The sequence below is a fragment of the Anomaloglossus baeobatrachus genome, chromosome 9 (assembly GCF_048569485.1).
Source record: "Anomaloglossus baeobatrachus isolate aAnoBae1 chromosome 9, aAnoBae1.hap1, whole genome shotgun sequence".
NCBI lineage: Eukaryota > Metazoa > Chordata > Amphibia > Anura > Aromobatidae > Anomaloglossus > Anomaloglossus baeobatrachus.
The window spans coordinates 215,093,420-215,119,626 of record NC_134361.1 but is presented as its reverse complement, the minus strand read 5'-3'; the positions used below and the strand labels follow the sequence as shown (position 1 = coordinate 215,119,626).

General features: G+C 48.7%; 1 protein-coding gene across 6 annotated transcripts in view; it reads right to left on the bottom strand.

Moving 5' to 3' along the window:
- The window catches only part of TRAF2 (TNF receptor associated factor 2), an 89,230-nt gene that overhangs the window by 17,692 nt on the left and 45,331 nt on the right, over window positions 1–26,207 (bottom strand). For all 6 annotated transcript variants that reach the window (XM_075324449.1, XM_075324445.1, XM_075324446.1 and 3 more), the window contains 2 exons: window positions 17,927–18,136; window positions 17,534–17,612 (listed from right to left, as the gene is read on the bottom strand). In XM_075324449.1, the coding sequence (XP_075180564.1) occupies window positions 17,534–17,612; window positions 17,927–18,123 (276 nt within the window). In that variant the 5' untranslated portion in view covers window positions 18,124–18,136. The remainder of the gene's footprint in view (window positions 1–17,533; window positions 17,613–17,926; window positions 18,137–26,207) is intronic.

The window sequence follows — 26,207 nt, the reverse complement described above, 5'->3', positions numbered from 1 at the left end:
TGTTGGTAGTGAGTCTGATTCTGCATCTGTTGCTCAGCTCAGACAGGTGCAGGAGATGATTGCTGCTTCAGGTAGCCTATGGAGTCCAGCCTGGAGGGATATAGGAAGGCAATTTTTGTCTAACCTTTGCCGGTGATAATTGTTTCTGCTCCATGTGAAGATGTCCTGAAGTTTGTCTGTAAGGGTAGGCCTAGGCTTTAGGCCATTTGTCCAGATGTAATAAGATGATCTGTTCATGTAAATAATCAAAGTATAGATGTCGTTGCATAATTATCTGTGTGTCTGTATGACAATCGCATAAAAGCTTCATAATATGATTCTAAGATGTGTATTCTGCAAAGTGTTAAAGATCAGGTCACCAAAATGAACAATGAACAAAGAGATATTCATAACATACTGAGAGAATTCATAATCAGTTGGTTCACACCATGTGGGATACGGGATGTTGACTCCTTGTTCTTGCTCAAAGGTCGAAGTCAAATATTGTATAATTACAAGATTCTTTCATACACAGGTCAGAATCTGGCTTCTGCTCAAGCAGTGATCACGTTTCATTGTCCGATTCATTTATATCTGCGCAGATTGATTTGAAATCAGTCTCTGTGACCCTGAAAAACCCCATTTGCAGTTTTCCCTCAATTCCCAACCTTGATATGTCCTCCAGCCTTTAGGCTTTTTGCCTTTCCCTGTAGGTTCTGTTTTTGCTTTTTTCTGCTCCTTTTTGGATCCTCCAGGAATGATTTCCACAGCGGCTTTTTCTTTCCTTTTGCATCGGTTTTGTCTCCATGTCATTCTGAAATTTCAGCTATGTCTGATAAGTATTTTTGCTCTCTTAGGCTGCTTTCACACATCCGGCAAATACCGGATAAAACAGATCCGGCGCCGGATGCGTTTTTATCCTCATGGAATTGTATTCGCGCCGGATTGTGCCCGATGCCCCTGCGTTTTATCCGGAGTGCGCCGGATGCGATTTCTGGGTCTGGCTGCCAGAAAGGATGCACAAGGGAACGGGTTTTTTTGTCACCGGTAACAAACCACACCGCATCGGATCCGGCGCCGTGCAGTAAAATGAAAGCCTATGGGCGCCGGATCTGTCGTAATGCGGCAAAAAACGCATTCCACCGACGGATCCATTTTTTTTTTAACTGAGCATGCTCAGATGTGTAAATTCCTTTCTGGTTAGAAAATATCTCTCTCTCTCTCAATGTCGGTCTCTCTTTCTGTCGATTTTGGTCTCTGTCAGTTGGTCTCTCTCTCTCTGTCAGTCTTTCCCTCTCTCTTTCATACTCACCGATGCTGCACGGCTGTCACAAAGCTCCCACGGCTTCTCCTGCTTTGAAAATGCCGCCGCTCATTATTCCATCTCATATTCACTGCTTCCCCCGCCTATCGGCGCCTATGATTGGTTGCAGTCTGACAAGCCCCCCACGTTGAGTGACAGCTGTCTCATTGCAACCAATCACAGCTGCCGGTGGGTGGGCCTAAATCTTGCAGTAAAATAAAGAATTTAAAAAAAAATATATATATATAATTGCTTGAGATCCCCCCAATTTTGATGCCAGCCAAGATAAAGCCAAACGGCTGAGGGCTGGTATTCTCAGGATGGGGAGCCCCACATTATGGGGAACCCCTCAGCCTAAAAATATCAGCCAGTTGCTGCCCGGAATTGCCGCATCCATTAGATGCGACAGTCCCAGGACTCTACCCGACTCATCCCGTATTGCCCTGGTGCGGTGGCAATCGGGGTAATAAGGAGTTAATGGCAGCCCATATCTGCCACTAAGTCCTAGTTTAATCATGGCAGCGTCTATGAGACACCTTCCATGATTAATCTGTTGTGAAAGTAAATAAACACAAACAATGAAAAATCCTTTATTTTAAATAAGACAAAAAACACCCTCTTTCACTACTTTATTAAAATCCCCAAATACCTCTCTAGGTCTGACATAATCCACACGAGGTCCCACGACGCTTTCAGCTCCGCTACATCGGAAGCGGCCATAGAACACCGCCACTCACTGTGAGCACCCCGCAGCAACTGAAGTGAGCTGTGCGATCAGCAGTGACGTCACTCAGGTTACCCGCAGCCACAGCAGGATTCTCGGTACAAACTGCTACAACGGATCCGTCGCATCAGTTTTACACAATCTGCGCCGGATCCGTTGCATCAGGCACACACCGGATTGTGCCTGACGACAAAAAACGAATGTATGAAAGTAGCCTTAGTCTGGGCTTGATTAAGGGCTGAATTTGCACTGAAGGGTGTTTCTGCTTTAGCTTTGTCTTTTTCTAAATCAATGTTTGAGAATATTCCCTTTTGTTTCTTACAAGTGAATAAGTGCTCTTTCTGCACTATTTTTAGAGCGCGATTTATTCCTAGTAAGGCTACTTTCACACATCCGGCTTGAGCTCTGCGGCTCAATCCGGCTGTGCAAGCTATGCAACGGATGCGGTGAAAACACCGCATCCTTTGCATAAGTTTTTCCCTTGCGGCCCGTCCGGTTTTTGCCGCTTGCGGCATGCTACTGAGCATGCGCAGTGGCAAAAACCGCATGCGGCGGCCGGATGCGGTTTTTGCCGCATCGCGCCGCATCCGGCCGCCATAGGCATGCATTGAGAGATGCGCCGCATCGGCCGAATGCGGCGCGATGTGGTTTTTTTTGCCGCACGAAAAAACGTGCCAGGCAACGTTCCATCCGGCCGCCGCATCGGCTAAATCTGCCGCATGCGGCAAAAACCGGACGGAACGCAAGGCCATGCGGCACTAATTAAAGTCTATGCAGGAAAATCGCAACCGGCAGCAAAAAAAAACGGTTGCGATTTTCCTGCAAAGTGCCGGATTGTGCCGCAGAAGAAAAACCGGATGTGTGAAAGCAGCCTAAGAATGGGAGTTATTCCGTTTTGTTCAGGCGTATTTTTGTATCTCCTGTGTTTTTGTAGTTAAGAACTTTCCCATTATACTTGCTTTTTCTATTTAAATGTATTTTCACTGGTCATGGAGCACTTAGCTAACGCTCTGAGGGGAAATATAGACATTAGAGGGCTTCAGATCGGTGAAACACACCATAAAATTGCATTATATGCAGATGATTTGCTGTTATACATCTCCCAACCCCACATTTCGTTTCCAGCTATAATGAAAGAATTTGAAAGATTCGGCCTCCTTAGTAACTTCAAGGTTAACCTTACAAAATCCGAAGCGCTAAACATCTCCCTGTCCCAAGATGAACTCACGCGGGCTATGAGGAACTTTCCATTTAAATGGCGGCCTTCAGCTATCAAATATTTGGGCATAAATATACCAGCGGATATCTCTAAACTCTACACGCTTAACCACTTACCATTGCTAGAGAGTACAATTAAGAACTTCAAGTCCTACGGCGGGATGAAATTATCATGGATGGGCAAGATGGACGTCATAAAAGTGGATATCCGGCCACGCTTCCGATATTATTTTCAGACTATCCCCATTTCACCCCCCACCAGTTTTTTCTGTAATCTTCAATCTTCCACCATTCGGTTTGTGTGGGGTAAGATGAAGCCTAAAATTAACCTTCGCACCCTGACCCTCCCTAAGGCATGTGGTGGAGCTAGTCTTCCTAATTTTAGAGGGTATCTGCAAGCCGCGGCCTTAACTCGCCTAGTGGACTGGCATTTTAATAAGGACTCTAAACAGTGGATACAGGTGGAACAGGAGGGATTGGAGATACCACTTAGACACCTCCCATGGCTACCTTCAACCGACCTCCCAGAAGTGGGGTCGTACTCAGAATTCACCAAAGATACACTTAGAGCGTCTTTGCACGTTGCGACATCACACGTGCGATGTTGGTGGGGTCAAATTGAAAGTGACGCACATCAGGCGTCACTTTCGACATCGTACTGTGTAAATGCTAGATGATACGATGAACGAGCGCAAAAACGTCATTATCGTATCATCGTTGCATTCACCGACATTTCCATAATGCCGGTGCCGCGACAGGTACGATGTTGTTCCTCGTTCCTGCTGCAGCACACATCGCTGTGTGTAAAGCCGCAGGAGCGAGGAACATCTCCTTACCTGCCGCCGGCGGCTATACGGAAGGAAGGTGGTGGGCGGGATGTTTACATCCTGCTCGTCTCCGCCCCTCCGCTGCTATTGGCCGCCTGCCGTGTGACGTCGCTATGACGTCGCACGACCCGCCCCCTTAGGAAGGAGGCGGGTCGCCGGCCAGAGCGACGGTCGCAGGGCAGGTGAGTGCATGTGAAGCTGGCGTAGCGATAATTTTCGCTACGCCAGCTATCACACGATATCGTACCTGCGACGGGGACTATCGCGTGCGACATCGCAGCATCGGCTTGCGATGTCGCAACGTGCAAAGCCCGCCTTAGGGTTTGGCACATAATATCCAATAAAATATGTCCCTCACAACCCATTGGCCCCCTCACACCTTTATTCTCCACACCATCGTTCCGCCCAGGATACAAACAAAGAGGCTTCTTCGGCTGGAGGGCAGAGGAAGATATCCGATTGAGGAACATTCTGATCGATGGTAAGTTACCTACCTTTCAAGTATTTTGAATGCAGCGACCGGGTATAGGAACAAGGTGGTTGGAGTTTTTTCAGCTGCATGCCTTTGTCTCCAGACTGGGGGTCCAATGGCCGACTTCGAGATACCTGTAGTACCTTTGAAGACTTGTTTGTGAAGGAGGTCCAGCCTGAGCGTCCGGTTTCCCTGCTCTACAGTATTCTTAATGGAGTTGGGACCTCGGGCAAACGAGGCTACCAGTTGGCTTGGGAAAGCGAGTTGAAACAACATATTTCGACGGTTGAATGGGAAAAGCGTTTTTTATTTACACATAAATTGTCAGCCACGTGCGCCGCACAGGAGAAGAACTTTAAAATTTTAACAAGATGGTACCAGTTTCCATCTAAACTTCATTCAATATTTCCCTCGGTGTCGGCGCTGTGTTGGAGATGCGGACGGGAGGTTGGTACAATGACGCACATTTGGTGAGAGTGCGCCGGAATACAGCAGTTCTGGAAGAAAGTTCTCATGAATTACCAGCTTATTACTGGGAAAACGGTAGAGAACTGTCCCAAGATAACACTCGTCTCCGTCCTACCTCACTCAATCACATACCATAAGCGAGACATCCTGCGTTTCTGCCTGACGGCGGCGCGCTCCATCATCCCTAGATACTGGAAAACCCCCACAACTCCTCCTATTTCCGAGTGGTGTGTGGAGATGGCAAATATTTGTAGGATGGAGGAGCTCGCTGCCGACACCGCCGGCACTAGGGAAAGGTTCTATAGGACCTGGAGCGAATGGATACTGTTTAGTGATTCACCAGATTTTCATAAACTGTTTTAATAAGGTAGATCCCAGGAGGAACCCCGCACCCCCCACCACTCCCCCTTTGACCTTCCTTTCCCTATATTTCCCTTTCCCCGTTTTCCCATTACGGTTCTCTCAGGCTCTAACTTTACCCTACTTTAACCTATATTTACTTTTTCTCTTCTTTCTATTCTATAACTTCTCTCTCTTGAATCCTTTTACACTTAATGCTCATAATATTTACTTCTAGTTCTCTAAATAAGAATAACAAGGAATATAACAATATTGATAGATTTTAATTTTCATTCGGATTTGTTTATATTATTATACTCAGGAGCAGAGGAATTACTTTGTTTTCTCTTTCTCATTCTACCCTGTTTTTCCAAATATAAGCCCTCCCCAAAAAAAAGGCCCTAGTCGTGGTTCAATAATGAAGTGTCCTTGGAGCTAAAAAAGTTAAAGATACTGCAGGACACTTCATTATAGACAGCGGGCACCCCGTAATCATACTGCGCAGACACCGAGCAGAGGACCTGAAGTGATTGCACCATCGCACACGTACTCACCACATCCAGCAACACCGATTTCCTCTCAACAGCAGAATCCTGAGAGGCTGTGCGGTGGAGCACAAGGACCTGCCACAATGATAGCTTAGAGGACCTGTGGATACACGTGACTTCCTCCCATAATTCCCTGCAGCCGGAAGTGTTGCACCCTGGGGCAGCCGGGGGGGGGGGGGGGGGGCGTCACAGAAGCATTCTGTAACGCTGGATGTGATGAATGAGTGTTTGTATGTGTGATCTGCGATCTGCTGTGTGTGAGTGTGTCAGTGATCTGCTGTGTGCGTGCATGGCAGCCAGAAGCATGGGAGGACGGCGTGCAGCACCCACCGGAGATCACAGGGAGGGCCTGGGAGCCATGCAGGTGTCTGGGTCTGGTAAGTATGAGTCTCCTGGGAAGTGGGGGGGGGGGTCTGCTTTTTTGGGTGGTAAACTTACCCCCCAACCGTGTTACTCCAAGAATAAGACCTCCTCCAAAAATAAGCCCTAGTGCTTTTTTGGGGGGCAAAAAAGTATAAGACAGTGTCTTATTTTTGGAAAAATACGGTATATACGGTAATTTCTGCTCCTGAGATTGCCTTTACTAGTATTGGCAACTTGAGCGTTACCACAATTTTTGAATATTTGAGTATGAGTATTTGGTTTTGCAGTAACGGAAAGATTGTTTGATTATTAACACATGCATCAGAAGATATGATGATAGATGATAATTGATGATTGACAGGTTCCATACATGATTTTCGATATCTGCTTATTGCTCTATTCAAATGATTTTGTCTTTGCCTTCATTTCTGTTATTTTGTTTAATAATTTCAATAAAAATAGATTGAACATAAATGTATTTGCACAAGAGTTCCTGATATAGTGGGAGGAAAGATCGTGTGGACTTTTTTTCAGGGTTTTTGTTAATCTATCCTATACTTTTGTATTTAGTTAGCAGGGACTCACTTTGCTTAATTCTATATCTACCATCTGTGTGTTGTTTTTTCTTACATCACCGTCGTTATATGTTGGGGGCTTTTGACTTTCCTTTTGGGCTGCTCTGAGGCAAGTCAGGATTCCTCATTTCATCTTTGAGGTTAGTTAGTTCTCTGGCGGTGACAAGGCGTCTAGGTTTGTTAGGAACGCTCCACTGCTACTTCTAGTTGTGTTTCTGTAGTTAGTGGATTGCAGCCAGCTAAGTTTCCAACTACACTTGTGCATTATCTTCTATCATTTTTCATGGGATTTTTGCAAGATCTTTTGCGGTCTCCTGACCACAACAGCTTCCACTTTTCCTTTCACACACCCTATATGCTTTCACTTTTCATTTCACACACCTGCTATGCTTTCACTTTTCCTTTCACACACCCTTTATCCTTTCACTTTCCCAGGTTTATTTCTATGCAGGTATAAGGTATATAAGAGTGTGTATTTACAATGGTCATATACCAATTGTGAGGCAAATCCCGGGATATGAAGATGAATTATGACTCCAGTCATAATCCCTCATCACTCCCTAGCAGTGCCCCCTCCCTTCTTGTTCTCAGTGTTCCACTTACACCTCCATGGCCATGTCCTGTGATATGGAAATGAGGTGGTGTGGGAACAATGGACACAGGATGACTCCCTGCCGTCACCCTGTAACAAGAGTTGTATCTCATTAGCAAGGCTATGGAAATAGCCAGACAGAACGACTCCAGTAAAAAATGGTTCATATCTCGCAAGCCATATTTCCGATAAATATGGCAACCATAAAAATGGTGTCTCCGCATGCGGACGATGCCGGCACACCCTTTTTATGGGAGCAGGACATTGGGAAATGCCCCAGGCGTGATATCAGCCAATGGGGAACTGGCAGACAGGTCATGAGTCCCCTCGTTCTGTAGCTAAATTCATAACTGTCACAATGAGAGCATTGGCGTCCGCCTACGACGCTCCCAGGCAAAGTTATGGCCCATATTCCATGTTGTGGATTGTCCATAACTCAAGCCAGGGGTGGAGCAGTGCTTCCCTGTGAGGTCACTAAGGTAGGAGGGGACCTGGATCTGCCCAGGTTGATAACCCTACTTCGGCCATTTTCCAGGGTTCTTTCCGCTGGGGGCACGCGTAGGAAACATCTGTGGGAAGGATCCTAGAAACCTGGGTACAGCGCCCCCCTGTGGCCAGACGCAACAAGGTAACTGCTGGAACTGTGTATGCCTGTTTGTAACCCATGCTTTGATTGTAACTGTACTCTGACATATGTATATTCTGTAGATTCCCTATTGTATATATTGTAGTTTCTAGTGTGCTTTAGGCTGATTAAATTATATAATTAATCTTGGGCTGTTCTGTTATCTCGATCTTGAATCCCACGTCTGTGTGTTCGGCTAATAGTTACCGTAAATCGGTTGGTGGCAGCGAATTGTGCCAAGGATTATTGTGGGGAGGCCAGTGAGATTCGGGGAGATTTTATATATTCCGCCCGCGGAGGTCGGGGGAATATATACCTTACTCTCACCGGGGACCCTTCAATAATCGGCATAAGTAGTATAGCGGCCTCCTTGCTTATTGTCGGGCAATTCCATAATTGGCCTGACTATAAGAGGGGCGCTAGAGAGCGCGTCACGTGCTCTGTCTGTCGGTCGGGAGGTATAAAGGAGGGGTGACCCCCACTTGTTACCCCCCGATTGTGACGTACTGGTAGCCAGCGCGGGGGATTTCTGAGTGACCCCCCCGGTGGTTTGTGACATATTGGTGGCATAGCGGTGGGATCGAGATAATAGTGTGTGTGTGTGTGTGAGACCCATACTCCCAGACACTAAAGACTGCCTGCAGCAGCTGTGGCTGCTGGGGTCTTCAGACTAGCTCAACACTAGAGTGTCAGAGTGCAGATACTGTAAGGTGTGTGGAGGCATCAGGTGTCAGTTCTGTGTCAGTGACCAAAAGTCTGCAAGAACGGCTGATGGCACCAGGAGCAGAGCTATGCAACTGGCCAATGCTAAGGCAGGAGCCGAAGAGAGGGAGGACGGTGCTGTGGACAGCAATGAGGAGGTTGCCCACGAGTCCTCCAGGAGCTCGACGCCAGAAAACCGTTCTGCCGAGGACATTGCGCAACCTGGCACTGCTGGACAAGATGAGGAGCAGCTCACCCAAGGTTCCTCAACGAGCCAGATGCCAGCCCTCCGCTCTGAAAGGGACAGTGAATCGCCTAGCTCTGCAGCGTGCCGCAGATCACCACGTGCCATTCCACCGAGCCTGGGAGGCTCGGATAGCCTTCTTCAAATGGCTATGGCCCTTCTCCAGGCTGGAGACCAGAAGGGCTACAAGGAACTCCTGGCAGAGCGCAGGGCAGAGCGGCACGCAGAGCGTGAGGCTGCGGAGCGAGAGCGGCAGGCAGCGCGTGAAGAGCGAGAGCGACAGGCAGACCGTGACTACCAGCTGCAGCTAGCTCAGCTCCGGCCCTCATCAGCCACATGTGACCTTCGAGACACCAAACTTCCAAAGGTCCGTGTTGAGGACTTCCCAGTGCTGGAGAAGGATGGAGACTTGGACTCTTTCTTGACTGCTTTTGAACGGACTTGCTTGCAGCACCATCTGGACAAGGACCAGTGGGCCAAATACCTGACCCCCCGTTTAAGGGGTAAGGCCCTGGATATCCTTGGGGACTTGCCTGCTGAGGCAGATCAGGGCTACGACACCATCAAGCGGGCCCTGATCCAACAGTACAACCTCACTCCAGAGTCCTACCGCAAGAAGTTCCGGAGCCTACAGAAGGGACCAAAGGACTCCTGGGCTGACCACCGGCGGGCACTTGCCCGAGCTGCCGACCACTGGACCCAAGGCCTGCAGCTTTCCACCGGACCGGAGATCCTGGACTTGTTCATCACGGAGCAACTCTTGTGGAACTGCCCTGAGGATCTCCGCCAGTTCATCCGAGACCAGAAGCCAAAGGGGTCCACGGCTACAGCTGCCCTTGCCGATGACTACACCAACAACCGGGCCCCTGAGGCCAGGAGAGCGGCCACCAGCAGCACCTGGAGAGGGGGTAAGATGAATTCTGCGACAGCCCCACCTGCCCCTAGACTGCAGGGGGTGTCCCCCTCAACTCCCCTCTCCAGGCCCGTGGCGGAACCAAGACGGTGCCACCAGTGCAACCTACCTGGACACTTCAAGGCCATGTGCCCTCAGCGTCCCAAGGCCCCGGCTCCGTCCCCGTCCCAAGGGCCGCCCAAGGTGTATTGTGTGGGTGGGGGTGGTGGTAGGTCCCTGGACAGCTTCCAACCTGTCACCGTCGGCCAGTCTGTGACCATAGGACTGCGAGACAGCGCCTCGGAGGTGACTCTGGTGCGGCCTGAGATGGTGTCCCCCCCAAGACTTGATCCCTGGAAAAACCCTCGCTGTCTCCGGGATTGGAGGCACTGACCCGGCGCTGCCTGTTGCTGACATTTATGTGGACTGGGGCGCAGGGCGAGGGGTGAGGGAGGTGGGGGTAACTGATCGGATCCCTGCAAACGTGCTACTTGGGACAGATTTGGGGCAGATAACCTCCCAGTTTGGGCCCCAACCAAGGGCTGAACCTTCAGCCAGTACTGACATGCCTCCGGACAATGTTAATGTGTTATCTATGAATGATGTAAGGGAGGAGGGAGTGAACTCTGATATTTCTGCTTGCATAGACACCATAGACACACACACAGCTGCAGCTGTGACAGGGGAGGGGGTCAGAGAAAGGTGTGACAATGCCTCTACAAGTAATCAGCCTGTGAGCTGGGATCTGTTGCCCTCTGCAGGGATAAGCAGAGAGCAGGGTGCTGCAGGGGGAGGACCAGTGTGTGGGGTGGGGGCTACCACAGCAAATGTGGGGTCCCCAGAGATTTCACAGCGGGGTTCTGTTGCTGCAGGAGGGGAACAGGCAGGTGAGATTGGGGCCGGTCCAGGAGCGGAAGTGCTCCCAGGTAAGATCTCGGTGCATGGTTCCCCCACAACCGGGGTGTCAGGAAGCCAGGTAGGTCTGCCTGAACCGGCGACTTGGTCAGGAACGGAGGAGGAGCAGGCACGACCCACGGTCGCAGCGGCTGTGGCCGCTGTCACCCGCAGTGGGAGTGCTGGAAGCCAAGGGGCCTCCCGGAGGTCCGATAGCTCTTCCCCTTCTGACCAAGTGGCAGCCGAGTCAGGTGGAGGCCAGGACACAGGTCCTGGGGTACTGACCGAAGATGTGACAGTCTCGTCGATTCTGGCCACATCTAGTCAGGGGTTTCAGGCAGCGTTAGAAGCTGACGACAGCCTGAAAGCTCTTAAGGAGCAGGCGGCACAGCCTCCCTCGGACTCGGACCCGGAGCGAGTGGTCTGGGACCAAGGACGGCTGTACCGGGCCACGGTCCAGCAGGGTTCACCGGAGGCGTAGCCCAGGGACCGACAGTTGGTGGTACCCTATCCGTTCCGGACGGAGTTGTTGCGGATCGCACATGAGATTCCGATGGCCGGACACCTAGGGATCGCTAAGACCAAGGCCAGGTTAAACCAGCATTTCTACTGGCCAAAAATGGGGGCCGATGTGGCTGCCTACTGCCGTTCGTGTGAAACCTGTCAGAGAGTGGGGAAGGCGGGGCCACACCCCAAAGCCCCACTAGTATCTCTGCCAATCATCGATGAGCCTTTCAGGAGGGTGGCTGTGGATCTGGTCGGCCCGCTGGCCATCCCCAGCAGCTCCGGGAAACGCTTCATACTGACGGTAGTGGACTATGCCACCCGGTACCCAGAAGCAGTGGCCTTGTCGTCCATTCGGGCTGACAAGGTGGCCACCGCATTGCTGGAGATTTTCTCCCGAGTGGGTTTTCCCCAGGAAATGCTCACTGACCGGGGGACCCAATTCATGTCCCAGCTGATGGAGGCCCTCTGTAAGCAGGTCCAGGTGCGACATCTGGTGGCCAGCCCGTACCATCCACAGACTAATGGCCTGTGCGAGCGGTTCAATGGCACCTTAAAGCAGATGCTTAAGATGTTGGTCGACTCCCATGGGCGTGACTGGGAGCGGTATCTCCCACACCTGTTATTTGCTTACCGGGAGGTTCCACAGGCCTCAACAGGATTCTCACCGTTTGAGCTCCTGTACGGGCGACGTGTGCGGGGCCCCCTGGCTCTGGTGAAAGAGGCTTGGGAAGGGGATTTGGCCACCCCTGGAGTGTCGGTTATCGAGTATGTCATGCGCTTCCGGGACAAAATGCAGGCCTTGACGCAACTGGTACACGACAATATGGCTCAAGCCCAGGCCGATCAGAAGCGTTGGTACGACCAGAACGCTTGTGAGAGGACCTACCAAGTGGGTCAAAAGGTGTGGGTACTGGTCCCCGTACCACAGGACAAGCTTCAGGCAGCCTGGGAAGGCCCATACCTCGTGTACCAGCAGCTCAACCCTGTAACGTACCTGGTCACCCTGGACCCTGCCCGTGGAAGGCGGAAGCCCTTCCATGTGAACATGATGAAGGCACATCATGAGCGGGAGGCATGTGCGCTCCCCGTGTGCAACCTGCCCGAGGAGGGAGAAGCGGAAACCCTCTTGGATATGCTAGCCCAGGTTAGGGCAGGCGGATCCATTGAGGATGTGGAGGTTGGCCACCAGCTCTTGGAAGACCAACGGTCCCAGCTGTGGGCCACCCTCCTCCCCTTCCGGGGGTTGTTTACCAACCAGCCCGGAAGGACTGACTTGGCTGTCCATCACGTGGACACTGGGGATCATCCCCCGATCCGGCGTTCAGCATATCGGGTCTCCCTGGAGGTGCAGCAACACATGCGCCAGGAGACTGACGAGATGCTGAAGCTGGGGGTGATCCAGGCATCCAACAGCGCTTGGGGCTCGCCTGTAGTCCTCGTCCCTAAGAAGGACCGAACCACGCGGTTCTGCGTGGACTACAGGGGGCTCAATGCGGTCACGGTCGCCGATGCGTACCCAATGCCACGCATCGATGACCTGCTCGATCAGTTGGCCGGGGCTCAGTACCTGACCATCATGGATCTGAGCCGGGGATATTGGCAGATCCCCCTGACTCGCAAGGCCAGGGAACGCTCTGCCTTTATTACCCCATTTGGACTGTACGAGTCCACGGTGATGCCATTCGGGATGAGGAATGCCCCTGCCACTTTCCAGCGGATGGTCAACACCCTGCTCAAGGGACTTGAAGGGTACGCGGCCGCGTACCTAGATGACATTGCCGTCTTCAGTCCCACCTGGGAGGACCACCTAGAGCATCTAGCACAGGTGCTCAGGCGGATCCACCGGGCAGGTTTGACCATCAAGCCGGGAAAGTGTCAGCTGGCCATGAGCGAGGTCCAGTACCTCGGTCACCGGGTAGGTGGGAGAACACTGAAGCCCGAGCCTGAGAAAGTGGAAGCCATCGCATCCTGGCCCACCCCCAGGACCAAGAAGCAGGTGATGTCCTTCTTGGGGACCGCTGGGTACTATAGGAGGTTTGTTCCATGCTATAGTAGCCTGGCAAAGCCCTTGACGGACCTCACCAAGAAGAAGCTGCCCTCTGCAGTCGATTGGACAATGGACTGCGAGACAGCCTTCCGGGCCCTAAAGGACGCCCTGTCCAGCCCGCCCGTGCTACAGGCAGCCGACTTCACGCGGCCGTTTGTAGTACAGACCGACGCCAGTGACTTCGGCCTCGGTGCGGTGCTCAGCCAGGTGGACTCTGCGAGCCAAGAGCACCCAGTCTTGTACCTGAGCAGGAAGCTGTTACCAAGGGAAGTTGCCTATTCCACGATGGAGAAGGAGTGCCTGGCCATAGTGTGGGCCCTGCAGCGTCTGCAACCCTATCTATACGGGCGCCACTTCATCGTGGAGACGGACCACAATCCCCTCAGCTGGTTGCACACCGTCTCTGGGACGAATGGGCGATTGTTGCGATGGAGCCTTGCGCTCCAGCAATACAACTTCACCATTCGCCACAAAAGGGGCCGTGACCACGGTAACGCAGACGGGCTGTCCCGACAAGGAGAGGTCGCGGACGGGCGCACGGGGGAACACCGGAGTGTGCTGCCCCCTAGCGCCCTCAAAAGGGGGGAGGTGTGAGGCAAATCCCGGGATATGAAGATGAATTATGACTCCAGTCATAATCCCTCATCACTCCCTAGCAGTGCCCCCTCCCTTCTTGTTCTCAGTGTTCCACTTACACCTCCATGGCCATGTCCTGTGATATGGAAATGAGGTGGTGTGGGAACAATGGACACAGGATGACTCCCTGCCGTCACCCTGTAACAAGAGTTGTATCTCATTAGCAAGGCTATGGAAATAGCCAGACAGAACGACTCCAGTAAAAAATGGTTCATATCTCGCAAGCCATATTTCCGATAAATATGGCAACCATAAAAATGGTGTCTCCGCATGCGGACGATGCCGGCACACCCTTTTTATGGGAGCAGGACATTGGGAAATGCCCCAGGCGTGATATCAGCCAATGGGGAACTGGCAGACAGGTCATGAGTCCCCTCGTTCTGTAGCTAAATTCATAACTGTCACAATGAGAGCATTGGCGTCCGCCTACGACGCTCCCAGGCAAAGTTATGGCCCATATTCCATGTTGTGGATTGTCCATAACTCAAGCCAGGGGTGGAGCAGTGCTCCCTGTGAGGTCACTAAGGTAGGAGGGGACCTGGATCTGCCCAGGTTGATAACCCTACTTCGGCCATTTTCCAGGGTTCTTTCCGCTGGGGGCACGTGTAGGAAACATCTGTGGGAAGGATCCTAGAAACCTGGGTACAGCGCCCCCCTGTGGCCAGACGCAACAAGGTAACTGCTGGAACTGTGTATGCCTGTTTGTAACCCATGCTTTGATTGTAACTGTACTCTGACATATGTATATTCTGTAGATTCCCTATTGTATATATTGTAGTTTCTAGTGTGCTTTAGGCTGATTAAATTATATAATTAATCTTGGGCTGTTCTGTTATCTCGATCTTGAATCCCACGTCTGTGTGTTCGGCTAATAGTTACCGTAAATCGGTTGGTGGCAGCGAATTGTGCCAAGGATTATTGTGGGGAGGCCAGTGAGATTCGGGGAGATTTTATATATTCCGCCCGCGGAGGTCGGGGGAATATATACCTTACTCTCACCGGGGACCCTTCAATAATCGGCATAAGTAGTATAGCGGCCTCCTTGCTTATTGTCGGGCAATTCCATAATTGGCCTGACTATAAGAGGGGCGCTAGAGAGCGCGTCACGTGCTCTGTCTGTCGGTCGGGAGGTATAAAGGAGGGGTGACCCCCACTTGTTACCCCCCGATTGTGACGTACTGGTAGCCAGCGCGGGGGATTTCTGAGTGACCCCCCCGGTGGTTTGTGACACCAATGATTAAAGGGAATTTGTCACCAGGATTTTGCAATGTAAGCTGAGGACAGCATGCTGCGAGGGTTAAACAAGAAAAAACATTATGTTTCTCTTACCTGTATGCCAGCAATTGTTTACTTAGGCTAAAGGGATAATTGCTCTGTGATTAACATTGGTGTGACTCCTCTGCACCTGCAGAGCAGACCAGACCAACACGTCCCTGCTGTGATTGACACCTAAGAGTCAATGCACAATCTCTATTAGAAGCCTGGTGTGGGACAGTTCTCTCAGCTCTGCTACAGTCAATTCTAAGATAAAGTCAGAACGGCTGCACCCTGTAATCTAAGTTAAACGTGATTAGTTTCAGAATCTCTTTGCCTATATTAACCTGCTCTCAGATGAAGTAACAAAAACATGGTGACAGATTCCCTTTAAGGACTTTGTCTCAAATGCATTTGTATGGGATCTAAACTTTGTCATTTTTTTAAATGAATTTATGGACTTTTGAATAAAATTTTGTAATTGTAAGGATTCCCTCCTGCTGCTGTATTTTATCCAAGTTCGCCTAATAATCCCTTGCTTGCGCTACAAGCACGGAGTTCCTGCACTTGGGTGGAAGTTTTTCACTTTGCTACTATAATACTGCTCCTATGTACAAGAATATAACTACTATACTACTGCTCCCTATGTACAAGAATATACCTACTATAATACTGCTCCTATGTACAAGAATATAACTACTATACTAATGCTCCCTATATACAAGAATAAAACTACTATAATACTGCCCTCTATGTACAAGAATATAACTACTATAATACTGCTCCTATATACAAGAATATACCTACTATAATACTGCCCCCTCTGTACAAGAATATAACTACTATAGTACTGCCCCCTATGTACAAGAATATAACTGCTATAATACTGCTCCCTATGTACAAGAATATAACTACTATAATACTGCTCCCTATGTACAAGAATATAACTGCTATAATACTGCTCCCTATGTACAAGAATATAACTGCTATAATACTGCTCCCTATGTACAAGAATATACCTACTATAACACTGCTCCTATGCACAAGAATATAACTACTATAATACTGCTCCTATGTACAAGAATATACCTACTATAACACTGCTCCTATGCACAAGAATATAACTACTATAATACTGCCCCTATGTACAAGAATATACCTACTATAACACTGCTCCTATGTACAAGAATATAACTACTATAATACTGCTCCTATGCACAAGAATATAACTACTATAATACTGCCCCTATGTACAAGAATATAACTACTATAATACTGCCCCCTATGCACAAGAATATAACTACTATAATACTGCTCCCTAAGTACAAGAATATAACTACTATAATACTGCTCCTATGTACAAGAATATAACTACTATAATACTGCTCCTATGTACAAGAATATAACTACTATAATACTGCCCCTATGTACAAGAATATAACTACTATAATACTGCTCCTATGTACAAGAATATAACTACTATAATACTGCTCCTATGTACAAGAATATAACTACTATAATACTGCCCCTATGTACAAGAATATAACTACTATAATACTGCTCCTATGTACAAGAATATACCTACTATAATACTGCCCCCTATGTACAAGAATATAACTACTATAATACTGCTCCTATGCACAAGAATATACCTACTATAATACTGCCCCCTATGTACAAGAATATAACTACTATAATACTGCCCCTATATACAAGAATATAACTACTATAATACTGCCCCCTATGTACAAGAATATAACTACTATAATACTGCCCCTATGCACAAGAATATAACTACTATAATACTGCTCCCTAAGTACAAGAATATAACTACTATAATACTGCTCCTATGTACAAGAATATAACTACTATAATACTGCTCCTATGTACAAGAATATAACTACTATAATACTGCCCCTATGTACAAGAATATAACTACTATAATACTGCTCCTATGTACAAGAATATAACTACTATAATACTGCTCCTATGTACAAGAATATAACTACTATAATACTGCCCCTATGTACAAGAATATAACTACTATAATACTGCTCCTATGTACAAGAATATACCTACTATAATACTGCCCCCTATGTACAAGAATATAACTACTATAATACTGCTCCTATGCACAAGAATATACCTACTATAATACTGCCCCCTATGTACAAGAATATAACTGCTATAATACTGCCCCTATATACAAGAATATAACTACTATAATACTGCCCCCTATGTACAAGAATATAACTACTATAATACTGCCCCTATATACAGGAATATAACTGATATAATACTGCCTGATCTGCCCCTGGACTTACTGTGTTACTTTCCAGAGTGGAGATGCCTTCCTCGTATATACCTTCCTGGATACAGGCTGCACACTTCTGAGGTCCTGAGCTGCGACATTGAAAAATGGGGTATTTAGTGACATAATAATATGACCCACACACTATCTGTATCATGTCCACTAGTGCTATGGGCCGACGCTGATACTGAACACATCGGCGGCTCAGGGCAGCAGTTGTCATTGTTATATGTTGGATGCATTGACTAAAGCATTTATCATAGTGACTGTATTACGGGAATTAACTAAGGGACGGTCCTCAGTACCTCTGTCTTGGCCAATGACCTCCAGTCGGCAGCTGTGGCGGTCGGATCTTGCCGAGTGGCGGTTTTGCAGCAGTGAGAGGTCACGGCTTTACGTTCCTCACCTTATAATCTTCCACAGACAGAAGGAGCAGTAGCGATGTCCACACTGGGCCTGGTACGGCCTCCTGAGGATGTTATTGCACTCGGAGCACAGATATTTCACTTCTATCTTTGTCCCAAGAATGTCTTTCTTGATGCCGGGCTGGGTTGTATCCATAGATCCGGGTGGAGAAGAGATGGAGACTGTGGCAGAGGCCATGTGCAAAGGACACCTGGGAGGAAACAAAACACTGAGTGACGGCAACCATTGTTTATGGGAAAACAAGACAAAGCCAAGGAGACGCCAGGAGTACTGAAGGTCGCAGGAAGCAGGAGGCAGGAGGCAGACCGGACCGGCGGAGACTAGAAGTCCTAAATCACACGCCACCGGGTGCAGAGACAATGCGGGCCTTGTGCATGAACCTAAAAAGAGATGACTCCTGGACGCAGGGCTGTGGAGTCGGTAAGCCAAACCTGCCACTCAGACTCCTCAATTTCCCTTGCACCGACTCCACGACTCAGACTCCCACATATATTGCGTATATTTAAGTGAACAATGTATTGTACAATGTGAACATCAGACATTTAATCATTGTTATGATACAATAACTCAAGATATTTAGATAGAACATAAAATATAATTTATTGGATACAACTTTAGAGCCCAAGTCCTCTTGCGCCCGGCAGTCCTGCAGCCGCTCATCCTAACTGCTACCTCAGTCACAGCTTCTTTTCCTTTAGTAAGGCTGCTTTCACACTACGTTTTTTAACATGCGTCATGAACGTTTTTTTGCTGTAAAAGCGGATCCTGCTTTTACAAAGAAAAACGCATGCAAACGCATGTGTTATTTTGCAGGATCCTGTCACTGGATGTTTAGGGGCGGGCATTAGAGTCATGTGATCGGGAGTCAGTGGAACTGAACATGACAGACTGGGAGCCGGCTTCTGACAGCTGCGGAGGCTCGTAACCAAGGTAAACATCGGGTAACTTGCTTGGATACCCGATATTTACCTTTTTTTACGAGCCTCCGCAGCTGCTAGGAGCCGGGCTCCCTGCAGACGTAACCAAGGTAAACATCGGGTAACTTGCTTGGTTACCCGATATTTACCTTGGTTACGAGTGTCCGCAGATCTCAGGCGGGAGGGGGAGAGAGGGAGGGGGAGAGAGGGAGGGGGGGGAGAGGGAGGGGGGGGGGAGAGGGAGGGGGAGAGAGGGAGGGGGGGGAGAGGGAGGGGGAGAGAGGGAGGGGGAGAGAGGGAGGGGGAGAGAGGGAGGGGGAGAGAGGGAGGGGGAGAGAGGGAGGGGGAGAGAGGGAGGGGGAGAGAGGGAGGGGGAGAGAGGAAGGGGGGTAGAGGGAGGGGGAGAGAGGGAGGGGGAGAGAGGGAGGGGGAGAGAGGGAGGGGGAGAGAGGGAGGGGGAGAGAGAGACTGATCACGCGAGGCTGGTTTCAGTGCATGCTCAGTAGAGCATTAGAGGATCCTGTCTATCAGCATGCCAGCGTTCACATGCGTTTGCATGCAGTATAGTCAGGATCCAGCAATTTGCAGTATTTGGACACAGCTCAAAAACGCTACAGGTAGCGTTTTTGAAAAAAGTTAAAAAACTGCAATTCGCTGGATCCTCACTATAACGCACGCAAACGCATGTGAACGCATGTTGACGTGAGTCCATTGCAAATGCATTGAAATGAAAATGCATTTGCACTGGATCCGTTTTTGCTTTAAAAAACGTTCAGGACGCATGTTAAAAAAAAACGTAGTGTGAAAGCAGCCTAAGCGGTTAATCATAAAGCAGTATACGATGACTTGGCTCCACATAAACAGCTGCCAGAAGAATGTTATTTTCCAATAGCTGTGTCTCTCTCCGTTTCATTGAAGCAGAAATGCCATCTGCGATTAAACCTTCTCTTTGGGACCGGCAAAATAGCAAGTTTTCCACTCCCTTATGAAAATGCCAGGAGTTAAATCCTCAGCTTGTAATTTTTTAGTCATGGTAAATGGGTGATTAAGCAATTCCTTCAATTCAGCCACCTGTGTCCATTTACCTTCATTTAGGGTTACTTGAGGGTTCGCCATATCTATAAGAAACGGTTTTAGTTCAAGCAATCGCTCAATCATTAAATAAGTGCTGCACCACCGAGTGGTTTGATTGACAATTGCTCCTTTCCCAGCTTGTCTCTTCAAGATGGAATCAATTTTAGGGGTTCTGGTGGCAATAACCAATTTCCTCACCTTTTCCAATCAGATTTCCAGCATGTCCCTCTTGCAGACTATCTCTTATTGCCGGCTGCAGCGTGTGCACAACACAGCGCATGTGATGAAGATGAAAGTGTTTTGAAGCAGCTTCAACAAGATCATCTAATCCTAAAGTATCATTTTGCTGTTCTTCTGTTGTAATATCTGTTTGTTCCTCAGTTACATGAACAGCGCTGTGGCTCCATCTCACACATACTGAATCCTACATTTACTTCTAGCGGTTGGTCATTCCTCTCATTCATCGGTTTAATTGTACTTATGTTTGAAGCATTGTCCGTTACAATGGCAAGAACCTGTTCTTTGAGCTCGTAATCCTGCAGAACTTTTTCCACTGGAGAAACTGGAGGCCTCAATACTGGATCCTCACACAGAATGAGCAGTCAGTTTGTGGCGTTTTTTTAATCTGCTTTTGCTATTGAAAGCATTATCTATGAGCTCAGAAACCTTTCAGGTGATGCGTTTTTTAAAAATCTGATCTGCTTTTGCAGCTGAAAAATGTATCCTCAAAAAACGCAGAAAAAACGCTGTGTGTGAATGCGGCCTTAGATCAGGAATAGAACAGACATTTATAGGACATTTCAGAACATTCCCAAATTCCTATGAAAAAAATTTCATCACACTCTGCATTGCACTCCTGTCCCCAATTTATTATATATTTTAGGAGTCGGAGTCGCTCCATTTTATACCGACTCCGAGAAAAAGGAACACCGACTCCACAGCCCTGCCTGGACGGAGAGAGTTTGAGAGTCAGGGAACCCCCCAAATAAGACCGCCTTGTAAAAGAACACCCCTCACTCAAAGAATTCAAAACCTTAATACAGAAGTTTAGTAACCTTTCTCTGGAAAATAAAAAAAAATTCCATTTTCTCAGGGGTCAATACCTTCTTTAGGCCCTGTGCGCACTTGCCGGTTTTTGCTGCGGATTTCTTGCGGATTTGCTGCATGTTTCGCTGCAGAAAATGTTCAGAACATCTCTGCAGTGAATCACCAGCAAAACCTATGGGGAAAAAAAAATGCTGTGCGCACTAGGCGGATTTTGACAGCTGCATGTTTTGCGGCGGGATTCCCGCAGCAAAAACAATTGCATGTCACTTCTTTTCCGCACGTCGCTGCGGGATTTCACTCCATTGACTGCAATGTAATCGGGAAATCCCGCAGGGAATAACGCAGACAGCAAATTCTGTGCGGTTCATTGCGTTTTCCTGCGTTATTCCCTCCGGTATTTCGCGGTTTACTTGCGGTAATGTACATCGCTGCCTGCGGTTTGCAGGGAAGTTATGTCATTATGACAGGAAGAGGAAGCGGAGCAGAGTAAACACACACAGATCACAGACACACACACACACACACACACACAGACATACATCACAGACACACACACAGACATAGCACATCACAAACATAGAACACAGACACAGACATATAGAATACACATAGAAAGCAAACGGAAATATAGAAAAAAAAAAAAACATGTGGGCTCCGCCGTATTTTTACCTTCCAGCCGAGGTAAGCACACAGCGGCGGCCCGGTATTCTCAGGCTGGGGAGGGCGGGGGACAGGGTTAATGTCCCCCGCCTCCCTCCCACCTCCCGCAGCCGAGAATATCAGCCGCAGCTGCCCCGGGACTGTCGCATCCATTATGCGGCAGTACCGGAGTGTCCCCAGCTCTTCTAGATGCCGTGACGTGGTGGCAGACAGGGTAATAAGGAGTTAATGGCGGCGGATCACCACCACTAAGTCCAGGCTTGATCATGGCAGCGTCTATGTGACAGCTGACATGATCAACCCGTAAGTAAAGTGAAAAATCACACACACCGAAAAATCCTTTATTTTAAATAAAACACAAAAAAGCCTCGTTCACCCGTTTATTAACCCCTCCCGCACCAAAGCTCCGGCGTAATCCACAGGTCCTGCGCTGCTTACATACAGCCGCGACTGACACACAGCGCTGAATGTATGCAGCCTCGCAGCGAGACAGCAGAGGTAACCACAGGGCATTTCCCACGGCCGGTAATGTGAACTCACTGCCGACCGTGAGAAATGCAGCGATCTGTCCTCTATCTATCCCTCCATCTATTCTTCTGTCTATTTATTTATCTATCTACTATCTATCAGAAGGAAATTATTTTTTTTTTCTTTTTTTCAATGTGCTTTATTGCATTGAATGCAATAAAACACGTACCAAACCGCACGGGGCAATACCGCGAACAATACCGCGGTAAAACCACAGCAAACTGCATGCGGTTTTCGGGTGCGGTTTCCCGCGGTTTTTTACCTCAGGTGCAGTAATCTTTCCGTGCCTGTGGAATTTTCTTGAGAAAATTCCATTTTCCAGTGCGCACAAAGCCTTATGGTTTTCAGGTATCAGTTACTGAGCTGCAACACCGCCAGAGCGGCATAAAAAAAAAATACTGCAATTCCTGGCAATCACATTCCGGTGGGGATTCATCTCAGCGTGTGCGGAGTATTTATACCCGACAGACGTGTGTTGTAATAATATGTTTATCTCAACGTTTTCGACACACCATGGCCGATAAAGAAAAAAAGAACAGCGTCAAGGACCGCATTTCTCCCAGTGTGGTCATACACCACTGTCTGGGGGACGCTGCGGCTCAGAAGGGAAGGAGCACCGCGGGTGTGAACAGAACCAAAAACTTTACCAGGAAAACACAGAGACTTTAGGTGTCCCAAAAGTGACCCCACTAGGGAAATTGCACCACTCCGGAATTCATCTACTTACACCATCCCGGCCTTTTACAAAAAGCACTGGTATTGCAGAATGAAAATTACAAATATGCCACTTTAGTGCCCCGTACATAACGCCCGGAGACGTGCACCCCGAATATTGTGCAAGGGATCGTCCAGTGCGGACCTATCTGTAGGATGGAGAAATGCGCCTGCTGAAGTGTCCGTCCCTCAGTCATCTAGAGATTATTTACATACACCAGAGACAAGTCCCAAACTTCAAAAAAAAATCCTCATATTCAAAAATATCCATCCAACGAGACACAAAAACTGCACCCGAGCGACGCGTTTCGGACCCCATAGCTTGAACATGGAAATGTAACCCAAAAAGCCATGAAACCATTAAACGCGTGACTGGTCCCATCTTAGGAGACTTGATACAAAGAACATTAACTCTTACAATTCCGAAAAGAAGAGGCTTGGTCTCACCGACGACAAATACTACATCCCAACCATAAAACGAGAATCTTTGATACATTTGTACTGAACGGGTTTGTAACAAAAATTAATGCTGCAACATAGAAAACATTTCCCGTCTAGGCGTCCTCTGAAGGAAAGCGTGAACACGAGGATAACCCATAATGATCCTTCTTACAAAGAGGGGGAAAAAAGGAGGCGAAACGCATAAAATGAGCGAAGACTAAAAGGGAAAGTGAAACCCCGGATATTAGATGATCGCGCACCGCGGAGCTCGGGGGAGCGGAGATCGGCGGATACTTGTTGTCTGTGGTGTATCCTGTTAGTATTCAGTGGAAACGCGTCACAGGAGGACATTTTATCCTGCGTGTACATTTGGATGAGAATCAGTGTTGGTGCTGTTTGGCTTTATTTAGGGAACACGGATTTTACTGGACTGGTGTTTGGAGCAATGATCCCATGGCAGCGGAGTGCACGGGTGCACAAACATCCGCACGGGCCCTGACAGAGCTCCGCACTGGACAATCCTGGTGTGTCAGGACACTGCTATAATGTATTCAGCCCCCCGGTCCACTCCGCTGATCAACAGCACAAACCGAACAACGCTCATTTAAAGGGGTCGCTCTGCTTCAAAGTTCATTTCCCCAAAGGCTCAGGGACACAGAAAAAAAAACTGAACTCGAACCCTCCCGCTACTTCCCTGTATTTTGTTGATCGACTGCAGCGCTGCAGCCAATCACTGAACAACGTGATCCTGCTGATGTGAAGGCACTGACCTCTAATCTTTTAAACAGGGACGACCCCTTTAAAGGGCCCAATTACACAGGTCTGATGCAAACTGTATTAGGACCGCGGTCATGAATATGAATATTCAGCCCTTCTGCAGATGACAGACTGGAGACACAGAGAGGTGCGGATTACAGGCATGATTTCACTCTGAGGAGGCAGCAATATAGGTAATGACAGGAGGAGCAGCAGGAGGAGTGTGACCGCAGAATAGATAGTGACAGGAGCAGCATGAGGAGTGTGTGACAGCAGAATAAATAGTGACAGGAGGAGCTGCAGGAGGAGTGTGTGACAGCAGAATAGATAGTGACAGGAGGAGCAGTGTGAAAAGTGTGACAGCAGAATAGATAGTGACAGGAAGATCAGCATGAGGAGTGACAGCAGAATAGATAGTGACAGGAGGAGCAGCGTGAGGAGTGTGTGACAGCAAAATAGATAGTGACATGAGGAGCAGCGTGAGGAGTGTGTGACAGCAGAATAGTGACAGGAGGAGCAGCGTGAGGAGTGTGTGACAGCAGAATAGATAGTGACAGGAGGAGCAGCATGAGGAGTGTGACAGCAGAATAGATAGTGACAAGAGGAGCAGCATGAGGAGTGTGACAGCAGAATAGACAGTGACAAGAGGAGCAGCATGAGGAGTGTGTGACAGCAGAATAGACAGTGACAGGAGGAGCAGCATGAGGAGTGTATGACAGCAGAATAGACAGTGACAGGAGGAGCAGCGTGAGGAGTGTGCGACAGCAGAATAGACAGTGACAAGAGGAGCAGCGTGAGGAGTGTGTGACAGCAGAATAGACAGTGACAGGAGGAGCAGCATGAGGAGTGTATGACAGCAGAATAGACAGTGACAGGAGGAGCAGCAGGAGGAGTGTGCGACAGCAGAATAGACAGTGACAAGAGGAGCAGCAGGAGGAGTGTGTGACAGCAGAATAGATAGTGACAGGAGGAGCAGCGTGAGGAGTGTGTGAAAGCAGAATAGATAGTGACAGGAGGAGCAGCGCGAGGAGTGCGACAGCAGAATAGATAGTGACAGGAGGAGCAGTGTGAGGAGTGTGACAGCAGAATAGATAGTGACAGGAGGAACAGCGTGAGGAGTGTGTGAAAGCAGAATAGATAGTGACAGGAGGAGCAGCGCGAGGAGTGTGACAGCAGAATAGATAGTGACAGGAGGAGCAGTGTGAGGAGTGTGACAGCAGAATAATGACAGGAGGAGCAGTGTGAGGAGTGTGACAGCAGAATAGATAGTGACAGGAGGAGCAGCGCGAGAAGTGTGTGACAGCAGAATAGATAGTGACAGGAGGAGCAGCGCGAGAAGTGTGTGACAGCAGAATAGACAGTGACAAGAGGAGCAGCAGGAGTGTGACAGCAGAATAGTGACAGGAAGAGCAGTGTGAGGAGTGTGACAGCAGAATAGATAGTGACAGGAGGAGCAGTGTGAGGAGTGTGAGACAGCAGAATAGACAGTGACAGGAGGAGCAGCATGAGGAGTGTGACAGCAGAATAGACAGTGACAGGAGGAGCAGTGTGAGGAGTGTGTGATAGCAGAATAGACAGTGACAAGAGGAGCAGCGTGAGGAGTGTATGACAGCAGAAAAGGAACTGACAGGAGGAGCAGCATGAAAAGTGTGACAGCGGCAGCGTCAGCTCACCCAGATTTGGCGGTCACTTTTTTATTTTTGGTCACATGGCCTATAAATGGGGGGTTGGGACATCTTTATAATTCTTTTTACTTATGTTTCAGGTAGTTTGTTTGACCTCCCTGATGTTGGGTAGCGGCACAATTCATAGGCCACGCCCCTCACCCTCAGGCCACTCCCATCTTTGCACGGAGCTGTGTGGTCATACACAATGGGGATTGGCAGAGAATGATCCGGCCTCAGACTGTACTGTAATAACTTTCATCCGTCATCCTTCCCCATCCTCATCCCCAATCAATCATCAGTGCAAGAAGGAAAAAGGAGAAGGACACGGAAGGGGTGATTCTGCTCCTGTCTAATCAAAGGCTAAAATACACATTCAATGCCCATGCTTTACACTGCAGCTTTGCTTGTTTGCACTGGTTCAGGTAAAAACCAGTATCACTGTTATAGCCAGTGCTAG